At 40.3% G+C, this 12,324-nt stretch overlaps 1 protein-coding gene across 4 annotated transcripts; it reads right to left on the bottom strand.

Moving 5' to 3' along the window:
- Positions 1–263: 263 nt before the first annotated feature.
- ehmt2 (euchromatic histone-lysine N-methyltransferase 2) lies at positions 264–12,306 on the bottom strand. Of its 4 annotated transcripts, none has more exons than XM_026300777.1 (28): positions 12,266–12,306; positions 10,930–10,993; positions 10,693–10,851; positions 9,980–10,230; positions 9,789–9,867; positions 9,583–9,665; positions 9,310–9,450; positions 9,085–9,156; positions 8,366–8,471; positions 7,181–7,267; positions 6,848–6,984; positions 6,250–6,393; positions 5,735–6,057; positions 5,414–5,650; positions 4,997–5,079; positions 4,670–4,776; positions 4,205–4,327; positions 4,012–4,113; positions 3,727–3,831; positions 3,372–3,526; positions 2,989–3,156; positions 2,735–2,879; positions 2,541–2,618; positions 1,915–2,030; positions 1,726–1,812; positions 1,561–1,639; positions 1,169–1,344; positions 264–1,022 (listed from the first exon to the last, which is right to left on the bottom strand). In XM_026300777.1, exons 1-28 carry the CDS (start codon positions 12,290–12,292, stop codon positions 842–844), a joined length of 3,615 nt encoding a protein of 1,204 aa, XP_026156562.1. In that variant the 5' UTR covers positions 12,293–12,306; the 3' UTR covers positions 264–841. The 4 variants fall into 4 exon arrangements, with proteins under 4 accessions (XP_026156562.1, XP_026156563.1, XP_026156564.1 ...); XM_026300778.1 differs by having other exon boundaries at positions 7,181–7,264; XM_026300779.1 differs by having other exon boundaries at positions 10,693–10,830; positions 12,266–12,297.
- Between the last annotated feature and the right edge of the window lie 18 nt (positions 12,307–12,324).

Raw genomic sequence — 12,324 nt, 5'->3', positions numbered from 1 at the left:
ATGATTGTCTCCTGAGTGAGAGCCTAAAAATTACACAAGGACCAGGGTTTTTTCAAAAGGGTCTGTTTGGCAGATACTACTGCATGTTTTTCACATGAAAATCCAAATATTGATATAAAGTTGCATGGGCAAAAGGCTTATACACCATTAAAAGTGTGTGGCTGCTGTTGGGAAAGAAAGCTGTGGTAACAGCAAAACAAGATGATCTAGCACAAAATGTGTAAGCCAGCAAGCACCAATTTACAAAGAGAACAATAGCACACTTCATCTAAGAGCCCAAAGATCAACTCATGAGCAAATTTATTACACTAAACGTGACAAAGAAAACAATACGTATAAAAATAAAGAAAATAAAGCAATCATCCACATATCACTATCCCTCAGGTCCTTATAGAGCACAGCATGGGCTAAAAGCTGACCCATGAGTCAAAAGGCATTGTGTGTGTTGGCTCAACAGAAAGTACATATGTGTATGATTGTTACATGATGGCAGATTCTTATTAATGCACAAACTCCATGTTTAAAGGCAAAAGTAAACGGTGAAAAACAGTAAAAATAGTGTATGTACAGAATCACAAGACCTCCTGTTGTTTTAATACCCATACTGTTTACAAATATTTCAAGGCCCACGTCTTCCATCACAGCAGAAATGATAAACGTTAAGGTGGATAATTAAGGTGACAGATTTGAGAAATTAAGAAAAGACATTTCAAGTAGAAAAAAACAGCACCATACATTTAACAGAATTTTAAACATGACATGCCTTCTATGTGCATTTCCATTGCCAATGTGTAAATGTAAAACAGAGGAGGGAAATCCAAAGGCCCCATGGGTAAATGTACTAGGAGTTTCCTAGCATGGTGATCCCACACTCAGCCCCTGATTCTGGACAGGCCTCCAGCCGAGCCAGCCTGCTCTGCTCCAAGGCGATGGCCTCAGCTGAGTGCTTGCATTTCTCTGATCCACACTGACAGGTGAAATACTTGCTTTTAATGTCCCAAAACCGGTCACCATAGTCAAACCTAACGACAGAAACAAGGAGAAAGAGATTAGCACATAAAAAACTATAATGAAAATATAGTTGTAAGAAAGCCTGTAAACATGGGAAGATTCAGAAAATGAAGAAATAACCACTAAGCAGATGATCATAAACGTCTGGAGTTCTCACCCCAGCTCTTGTCCACTGAGGATGTCTCTGGAGCTGAAGAAGGCGATGCGGGGGAATCTCAGGTCCTGGTGCAGCATGAACACACGCACTGGGATGAGGTTGGGGTCACACAGGTGGTTGATGAAGCGGCTGATGTTGCCGTAGTACCGGGCATCAATGCAATACACCTCCCCGTCCTTTACAGGAAACACAAAATTATGCATCCTATTAGAAACCTTTGACAATTCAGTAATACAAAGGAGAAGCATTCTGTCATCTAATAGCTGAGCATTAACATGATACTTTCCTGCAGGCTAATTATTTGTTTTAACTGTTGTTGATATTTGACTATATTAGTTATTCTTTATTGGCTATATAGGTAATATGCCATACACCTTTTAAAAAAGCTTCACCTTGTTGTCCAGGTCAAACAGGTAAGAATCATCTTCTCTAACATCTGCCTCTGCATCAGAGATCAGCTCCCCAACATATCTGTATGGAAAAGGGAATATAGCTTAATTTTCAACCTCATTTTTCTGTAAAAAAGCAACATGCTGTATGCTGGTGGATAGGATTACTCGCAGATGAAGCTTCCCTGGGGAATATCCTGCAGGGCTCGAACTCCCCAGCCCATCTTCTCTGTCCTGTAGAGTTGAAGACGAACTCTGAGGGAAAAAAAGAAAAAAAACAGATCCTCCATGTTTTAAACTTTTATGGTATGTGGTTGCTGATCAGTATATTACATGAGATACATGTAAAATATTTACTTGATTCCTGCCTGCACCACCCTGTTCTTGCATGTTCGGTAACAGGAACATGCCATGTTGCATTCAAATATCAACGGAGGTTCAATTTTGTTGAACTCTTGGAGCAGCCGTTGGTCCTGATAACAGAAAACAGGCAAAACAAGCAGAGGTCAGTGTCACTCATTCACTTTAACACTGAATTATTCTGTAACCAATAAATTCTATGCATTTGCTTCACACATCTCAGTGGCTATCAGTTCTGACCTCAGTTAAAGATGATTATTGATCCCATAGAATAATTCTCTTTTTGCATTGTGGTCTAGATGATGGGCTCCCTTTATAAGGCTGATTAAATTTCTGTTAAATGATTATCTTTCTACTTACGAGGGTGTCACCAATTTATTGTTGTTCTTCCATAACACTCTTGAACTCACAAAAGGGCAGTTTTAAAAGAAAAGGTTTAAAAATAAAAAAATGTAGAAATGGAGATATTCTCTCTGTATTCAGTTCATTCTCTTTTGTCAAAAGTACCTTCATTACCCACAATGCATCATTTCAGTTCATTTGGTATGTGCGTGACTGGCAGCTACTGTAGCTTCAAGCACATTGCACTGATGGTGTGATTCTTAAAAGACACTTATATTTACCTTGTCATACCAGCAGCGGATGCTGAGCTGTCCACAGAGGCAGTTACTGGATGAACAGTCATCAATGCAACTACAATGCTAAAGTACAGATAATTAAATGAATTAAATGTTATTTATGTTGAAGATAACATAGCTGTGTGTTCATAGAACAGAAAGAAAATAAGAGTCAAATAAGAAGCAGTTTTATGTTTTACCTGTAAGTGTGTAATGTTGCGGTCTATGTTCATCGCTGAAGTTTCACAGTTTTCTGAAACGTACTTGTAGTCTGAAGGACAGCCCTCATCATCCACTGCATTCACACAGGGAATCGGTACGTTCTCATAGCCCTGCGCGATGTCACTAAAAGAGAGAGCAAAGAGTAAAATCGCAAAGTGTCAGAGGAACAACAATAAGAATTAAATATGGTTATGATGTTTATCAAAAAAAGAAAAATGCTCACAAAGCCTACCTGCAGATGATTCTTTCCGTCCGAAGAATGCGATTGGCTATACCCCTCCGCAGCTTCCTGTTGATCTGGAGTGCGACCCATACTGGTGTATCAACCCGTGCAAGGGTGAGAGGTGTGTCTCCTTCCCTGTTCATGATGTCAATGTCTGCACCTCTGGAGAGGAACAAACTATGGGGAAAGGAGAAAAAGACCACATTACATCGACACAAAGCAAGCCCCAAACTATTGAGTCTCTTCTTACGAGTTATTAAAAACAAATCTCATGTGTCGCTAACTGTGTTACAGGAATAAGTATTACACCAGTGCAGGTTAAGAGGCAGAAGAGTGCTACAGCTTGAAGTTAAAGCAAGAGCCCAAACGGACTCTTATATTAAATGACTCACGTAACACATTCTAAGTATCCTTCTCTGGCAGCGATGTGGAGTGGTGTGTCTCCGTGCATGTTAACTGAAGAAAGAGAACAGCCAGCGTTCAACACCAGCTCTGCTATATCCACACTGCCTGCGTATGCCGCCCAGTGGAGACACACATTCAACTCCTGGAGGGGAAAAAGGGCACTGTTTATAGCAATAACCTCAAATATTTACATGCAACGATTTTCATTTTGCTTTTTTGTCTCTGACAGTCCAGCTGTTAGCTAATACTACTAGACATACTCCGGACAGCAGCTAGAAATGTAGCAACAAGATTTTTTATAGTAACTGTATTATCCCCAGGTTTGACTAGAAGATACACCACCTTGTCAGTGATGGTGACATCAGCTCCTCTGTTTAGAAGTGCTTTAATCACATCAACATGTTTATGCTCTGCAGCCCAAATAATTGGTGTCCAGCCACCATTGTCCTGAAACAAACAAAAAATTAGTCTAGAGTGAATTCAGAGCATTGGTCCATATTAAGTCTTTTATTTTTTTACCCCTAATAACAAAAGCCTATCAGTGAAAACCTTGTAAGGGCAAAAAAAAAAGAAAAAACTGGCATTACTAATACACAAAAAGTTATTTGCTGGCCTTAAAAATTTCACCTGTGCATTCACATCAACCTGTCCCGTCTCCAGGAGCATGTTGACAATTTCTAGGCTGCCCAGTTTGGCTGCGTGGTGTAGGGCAGTATATCCATCCTCCTCCTGATGACGACACAAAGAAAGACCAAAATCCACATCAAAGAAACACCTTTAACTTCAACATTTTTGTTTTCAGGCATTGACAGACACTCACAACATGATAGACACAGGCACCATTCTGGACCAGGTAGTGAGCCACCTCAATGTGATTATTGATAATCGCTTCCAACAGGGGGGTCCTCAAGTCTTTGTCCTGGGCATCCACTTGTGCACCAGCCTGACGGTGAGCAATCAAACATAATCTTTAACGACATGGGAAGACTGTGAAAGCCCCCCAAAATAGTCATTATAGAACAAAAAGAAAATTCAAGGTATTTCTGACTCTAATTAAAGGAGTTTAAATCCACTTTTATGTCTCTGTAGTTTTTACTCATGCTTGTTTATGTCAATAACATAGAGCTGATTTTTTGGTTCTCTGTGTTACAAGCATGATAAATATGTTTGGGCTGTTGGGCAGACAAAACCAAATATTGATCAAACACAACAAATGTGTTCTGATAAATGATAAAATGATCAGATAATATGAGCATAAGACAGAATAGTGTGCTCAATTTCTCACCTGTACCAACATGTAGCAGATTTCCAGCAGCCCTCTCTGAGCTGCAGCATGTAGAGCAGAGCGCCTGTTCTGAGAGTCAGGCTGGTATGTTGGATCTATGCCTTCCACTGGAATAGATAACACAGAAATAGTTTTTTTAATAGAGTTGTGCATTGTAATTTATCATGAACAGTTACTGGGCTCAGCAGCACACAAACATATTCAATGATCAAACCCTCACAGTGGCAGTAGAATAAATTCTATCATCGGGCTTTTATATGTAATAGAAATACTACAAATTTCTGTGAAAGCATATGAAAAATGCAGGTCACATCAAAGGCTACTCACTCAACATGAGGAGGACTCTCTGGACCTCTCCTTGCTTGGCAGCGGGGTAGAGCTGGCGAGGGTGGAACCTCAATTTTTTCCTCCTGGCAAATGATAATTTACAATTTGGTTGTCTTTTTGGCTGAAAAAGTTGGAGCTCTACCCTTTGGCTAAAACATATATATCATTTCAGATGATATCATTTCAAAACAGTGTTTTGTCTTTGATGGAAAAAAAGAGTAAAATGTGCTTCCAAGTTTACTGCAACATATACAGACCAAAGAAACAAATGAGCTGTTGAAAAACTTTAAACTAAACATTATATAAAAAGATCCAAACATCATGAATTAGAAAAAAACTGACATCCATCAATTATTATATATCTAGGCCATACTCCTTTGACTGTGACTAAACAGTAAACTAAACTCAATCTCATACCGCTCAGTGTCCTGTGTGAGGATGGCTTTCTGTAGCGCTGCCCTGCTGGAACCAGGTGGAAGTGCACTGGGGCTGATGGGTTTGCCATTAGGCATGCAGAGAGAGGGCCCCACGCTATCCACGCCCTCCTCTGCAGGGGGGACAGTGGCCACGGTCACAGCTGAAGCTACAGGTTGTGGGGTTTGTTGCTGCTGCTCCACTGCCAGCGTTACTAAACCATGGCTTCGCATACGGGCACTGAAGAGGCAGTGAAGGAGACCACGAGTAAGAGAAATTCATCTAGTTTAATAGAGTCAAACCAGCCAAGACTTTTTTATTCACCTGACAGGTCTTTCGGGCATCTTTCCATCCTTCATTCCCCCTGTTGAGGCTGTGAGGGAGGGTGCCATGGGGACGGACGGTGGGAGAGACGGGGTGGTGGTGGAGGAGGCTGACATGGTGACAACGGTGGTTGCAGAGGCTGTGGCTGAGCTGAAGGAGGGAATGGTGACCTCCTGGGCCTCGGAGGCATCTTCACCACAGTGGGGACAGAAAAGCATACCGCCACCGTTTGCCCTGCTGCGCCCGCCACCCAGCACGGTCACACAACCCCGGTGGAAACGGTGAGCGATGCGCTGATCTGGGCAGCACTCAAGAAATGTACCCTGACATGAAGGAGAAAGAGGAGAAGAAAGCCGAGCGGGTTATTGGGAGTGAGAATAAAAAGAGAAAAAAGGCACCAAAGCATTACTATTATTTTTAAGCTGTGGTGTGTAAAATCCAGCATCTAAAACTGCAGTGAAACAAGTCTCAAGTCTTAAGTATTTAACATAATGAGAGCAGGTCTAAATCTTTACCTCTATGCAGAAGTAACCACACCCAGGACAGCAGTGATGTTTCACCATGTGTGAGCGATGGACATCACAAAGCACCATGAGTGGTACCCGACTTGATGGCCGCATGGTTTCCCCTTTAATAGTCCGATTGGTACAAGCCCGCAGCTGACAAACCATATCATGAGCCAAGAGGAAAGATTACACAGTAAGAGTGTGGACTGACTTTTATGAGCCATCACAGGTAAGCAGACAATGCTCTCCAGAGCTACACAAAAAGCCAACATAAGCTTGGCATGCTAATACTCCGTATTTTGTGTGAAGTCAGGAAAAAAAATATTACACATTTGTTTTTGGTGTTTGGGCATAAAATAAAGCCTTTTAATCTGGGTAGCACCATCTCCCATCTGAGAACCATGTTGGTGTTCAAGTATTTTTCAAAGCACTTTAGATCAACAACTCTCTTAATGCTGCACACACACATATATTTGTAGACTACAATTATGCAGTACAAATCCCCATTTTGAATGCTGTAAAAAATCTATAAAAAAACAATAATGCACACGGTGGTTCTTAATTGAAATGATCACCTGCAAAAAAAAAAAAAGCAAAAGAGACTAACCTCTCCGTTGATGCTCTCAGTGGCCATGCACTGTCTGCTGATGCGGTGACTGGTGCTGTCGACACGAGGAGCCTCCATCCTGCAGCTGCACAGAGGGAGCTCCTCCAACCGCTCTGTGTCTCCACCATCACTGCCTTCTGCACAGGGGACAGGAACATTTGACTGTTGTAGCTGTTACTATTGTTGGTTATTGTTAAGTCAAAAAAAAAAATCCTTTAATTGTGCCAAAACTCAGTTTTAAACCTTGTTATATTTTGCCAAAAGGGCGGGACAGGTAATCGAGATTTTCAACCAATTCAAATTGTAGTCACGTGTATTTCTCATAAAACCTACCATGATGAGGAGAAAGTGTCAGACTGTCAGCAGCAGCAATATCCAAAGAATCCAAGGGAACCTCTGTATAGTCTGCAGACCTTCCTCCTGAGGACAGACCAACTGCTTTAGTTGTGATAAAAACATAGTGAAGAAAAAATTATGCACTTTAAGGAAATGCAAATGAAAAAAGCAATTCACTTCTTTTTTACCCTGTGATGTTTTGCAATAATGAATCAAAAAATATTTAGGCTTTTTTGTCAATGATCACCCCCATCAAATCAGTATTTAGTAGAGGTACCTGTGGAAGCAGTGTTTGTGGACAGCTTTGTGTCGGCTTTGTACATCCAGACACTGCATATTGTTCTTGAATTTTCTGTACAAGAATGCTCTGGCTGTTTGCACCCAGAATATGAGTAAACAGATTTCCAGCCTTTCATCAAAGTCTCCGTTGCCCTTGCATTGGTGGTTTCCCTCACCATAGTGGTTTCCTTCACAGTGGTGGTTTCCTTCACCATGGTGGTTTCCCTCACAGTGATGGTTTTCCTCACGAGTGCCTTTCTTAGACAGACACCCAGTTTTTGATGACAGCCAGCTATTAGCGGATTTCTGTCATATTTTTTCCATTTTTTGACGATTGCCCTTATTGTACTCCGAGAGATGTTCAGGGACTTGGAAATTTTCAGGTATCCTTCCCCGGATTGGTACTTTCTAATAATCTTGTCATGGATGTATTTTGGGTGTTTCCTTGCCATCATGATGATTTTGTTTCCACAGAAAATTGGCAAAACTGCTGTTGAGTTTCAAGGCAGGGGAAGCTGGAAGATACTATGTCAGGTGAGGTGGAGTGAGGGAAAACAAAGTGAGTTGGTATCTTCCAGCTTCTGATTGGCTGAACACACCTGATTTAGGTAATCGGGAATGGGCAGCACAGGAATAGTTGGGGGAAAAAAAGCAGGATAGTGGCCTTGGATTGCCCACCCCTGGTTTAAGCTTTAGTGCTCGTCTCATCTTGATTAGACACATGTGGTCTTTATTCAGCTTATTCCTTGTTTAAAAAAATGGGTCATAGTAAAGGGGGAACCACACTGCATTTTACACTGTTGTTCATTCAAATATATTTGACATGCGACCTTTCTGATTTTGAAAAATCCCAACAGGATGTTGTTGTATGGTGCAAGCTTGTTTTTAACTACTGTCACTCACCTCCCACCGTCTCCACCACATCAGCAGTGTTTCTCTCACCATCCTGGTCTGACTGAGACCATGAAGGCTCCTCATCCTCATTCCTACTCTGGACAGATTCCGAACTCTGCAAGAGAGGCAGCATGTCTGAATGTACAAACATGACGACTGAAGGCCAGAAAAGAGGGTAAAAATTCTGGCTGGGTCATTTTTTTAAATGAAGTTTATATATTTTTATTTATACAGCTTCAGGTGTAACTCACCATGGGCTATGGAGTTACAGCTTATAGATCATTAAAAGTGTCCTGTGGAGTTTATGATCACTTGTAGTGTTATGTTGAAGCATGTCCCCAGTTTGTATTAGGAACATGCACAAGGATGCACAGCATGATACACATTCCTGCCACTGCTTTTACCTTGGATACACTAAATGCAAACATAACAAGAGAAGTCTATAGGACTCCTTCAAACCCAGAGTTAAGATTTGGGCCACTTGGCAACACAACATAAAAGCTTTTAAGTCAATATTGCAAATGTGTTAAATCTGTGCACTGGTACAGGATGGTATGATAACTGTGGGCTGGTAAAGCCATGCTAATAGCCTAGATGGCCAGAGTTACATAGTTATCTGTAGGTATAAACAGTGTGTGAAGTGGTATAAGATGGTTTGAGATTAGAAAAGCTTTATCTAAATATGAAAGTAATTATCAAGCTAATAAGATAAAACAAAAAATACTCACGTGATCTGACAGGTTCAATGACCCCTCTGTGTCTTTAGTGTGCTGCCTCACTTCTAGCTCTCCATTTTCAAACTATAAAACAAATAAACAACAAAACAAAATAAAAAAATGGAAAATGTTCCCTATTTTGTAATAAAAATCAGTCACGCTTATGCTAAATAACATGTATATGTTGACAATAGGTGTTCAGTTTTAAAGGACAATATATAGCTCAGAGCCTCATACCTTTTCTGTATCTCGCCTGGACGGACTGGAAATCTGTATTTTTTTCACTGCTTCTTCCTCTGATTTTCCCACACTGCTGTTGCTCTTCAGTGGTGTTGTCTTGGTAACAGGCTCTACCTTTTTATGGAATAATGTTTCATCCTGAGTTTTAAAAGAAATCAGAAAAGACAACAGACAATAGATGGAACCCTCAGTAAATGGAAATCTTAACCTAATTTAACATGATGAGATTAGTAGAGTGTAAATCAGAGACATATGAAAATATAATCTTACCACAGTCTGAGCGTTGTCCGGAATGTTTTCAGACTGTTCAGCTATGTTGTCTGATAAATTTTCCAGTTTTCTCCTTTTTGCAACTACCAGGAGTATGACAAGGTTTCACTTTAACAAGTCTAATTTATTTTTATTTACACAAACTAGATTATTTTACACAGACAAAAAAACACAAAATTTGATGTGAGTACTCTACAGCCTCTAACCTGTTTCAGAGTCAGAGGAAAGGGAGGCAGAGGATCCTGAAGGAGTCACAGGTGCAGCTGGTGTCTCGTTATGTGTTGTCTGTAGAACAAAAGGTTTTTACTGACGCAAATGATTAGTCAAGACAGGGGTGAACACTTGATAATGGTCAATCCAAATGGGAGTTTGGATTGCTGAACTGATAGAGGCTCACCTGGCCTGGTGGAGGCCTGTTCATGGTCTTACGGGCCCGGTGGATCTTGGTTGGCGTCGGGGAAACGGAGGGAGAGGAGTAAGCTGCAGCAGAAGAGGAGGAGGAGGAAGGAGCAGACGACAGAATGGATTTACTGCTGCCAGGGCCTGAAACACTCATCTTTGCTCTGCCAGGAGACAACGTTGAAGATGTGGAAGGAGAGGATGACAACAAAGAGGAGGATGTTGATGGAAGTGACTTTGCTGCTTGACCTGTAAGAGGGGAGGTAAAAGTGTTTGTTTAAAAAAAATCTTTTGCTTATTAATTAGTACTACAGTCATCATTCATTCTGACCTAAACAGAGCCTCTGCTTTCAAAGGGATCAAGTCACATAAAGCCTTACAAAAAAACAAAAGAAAATAAATAAAAACACACAAAAAGTTCTCAAAACAATGTCTGCAGGAAACCTAAAAATCAGCATTTGGCCTCAGCTTCAACTGTAACTGCTGAAAACTTGAATTAAGTTATCTTTATCCATGTAAATTCTTTACTTGCACAGTTAATACACTTTACTTTTTGTAATATCCAGATTTGTTTTTAGATTTTTTAAATTTTAATATAGCCAGGTTAATATCCTACCTAACATCTGTTCTGCTACATTTTCATCTTGCAAGACAAACAGAAAGCCCCAGCTTCAGCAACACTGGTAAAAGATGACTGGATCCAAGTCTCACCTGCAGGTTTGTTTGGGGAAGTGGCAGGCAGTGATTTCCCTCCCTCATCTCCAGCTCTGGAAGCATCTTTCCCAGGTTGCTGAGATGACAACATTGATGGGATACCACCCATGGGCTCTGACTTCTTGGCAGCAGCAGCTGTAATGGAGGCTGCATTATCTAAAGAAACATTCACAGTTCCCCATGAGTTTTTAAATGTATTACTGACTTTTAAGCCTGAATGACATATAGTCATACCTTCTTTTACTTTACTTGGTCCAGTTAACTGCTCTGCTGCTTTTTCATTTCCTTCAGGGGCCTCCTGACAGAGAAACAACAAATAATAGAAAAATGTTAGCCAAAAATATCCATCTATACTTTTAAAAAGCAGTTGATATTCAGGATTACAGACTACTAAATCTATTTATTTACTGCAGTTCAAGCAACCACAAAAATGTGAAGCAGTTTGGCAATGGCGTTTTCTAATGACAGAACTGTAATCCACACATCAGACTACATTGTGCAGAGATGCGTAGCCCCTAAACCTGTCCCCAGGTAATATCTTAAGTAAGAGAGCAATAAATTAACTGCACTGGCCGATTAAGTGAGGAAAAGATAACTTCAGTGTAAAAACAAATAACTCTTGTTGGTGGGCTTTTTTTAATCTCAAACACAGCTATACACTGATTCTACAACACTATTACAAGTACACTAATGAATAACTAGTCAAAAGGGGGCAACAGGGCTGTCTGGTTATACATTAATGTACAGACAATTAATACATACTTTAAAAGCATAGAGGAACCGTTCACTGAAACATAATGCTAATGAAAGCATATTTCAGAAAGCAATCAAAGTTAATAACTTGTTTGGTTCTTTTTTAGTTCTCGGTGTCTTTGTTTTTCAGCAGGATTGACAACACATTCAAAATGTTAACAAACATGTCAGGGTTCATGAAAGGAAATGTAGTGACCAGACACAAACACAGAATACTTTTGTGCCAGTTAACATCTGGGTTTAGTTCATTTATGTGACCAGTGTCTACCACTGTACTCTCTAAAATAAACACCTCCACTGATAGCTACCTAATCTTTCTGTTATCACTCAGCAGGTTCATTGTTTTCACGCAAATCAAAGCAACCTCCCACCGCAAACAGCAATGTGTAAAATGCAAATGCTTTTAAGATTACATTTCACACATTGACTTCTTAAAATCTTTGTTTTATGCTGTAAATAATCGATTATAACCAGTGTACACATATATGCTTTGAAAACCTGTCTAAACAGAGACTATAATAGAAATGCGCCATAATCTGATAAAACCAGAGCAAGACGATGTGTACGCAACTGCCAAAAATCAATAAAATAAAGAAAAATACCAACAACATGATTTAAGGTAACACACAAATGTTACAAGCTAACGCTGCTAGCAATGTAGCACAGCTTCCAACAAAGCCCTCTTTATAATAAAGATATTCTGTAAAGTGGCATATCGCGACGTTATCGGCAGTATCTCGCTATGTAGGCTAACGGGTTTAGAAACGAATAAAGAAATGCAAATGAACAGGATTTTGTGCTGCAGTGGGTATGTTACCTTTGTCGCTGCCTCAGATGCCGACATGTTTCCCAAAGAGCGTCAACGTTTATCAACGT

This window comes from Mastacembelus armatus, chromosome 11, assembly GCF_900324485.2.
Source record: "Mastacembelus armatus chromosome 11, fMasArm1.2, whole genome shotgun sequence".
In the NCBI taxonomy this organism is placed as follows: Eukaryota; Metazoa; Chordata; class Actinopteri; order Synbranchiformes; family Mastacembelidae; genus Mastacembelus; species Mastacembelus armatus.
This window is presented reverse-complemented; position numbering and strand designations above follow the sequence as displayed.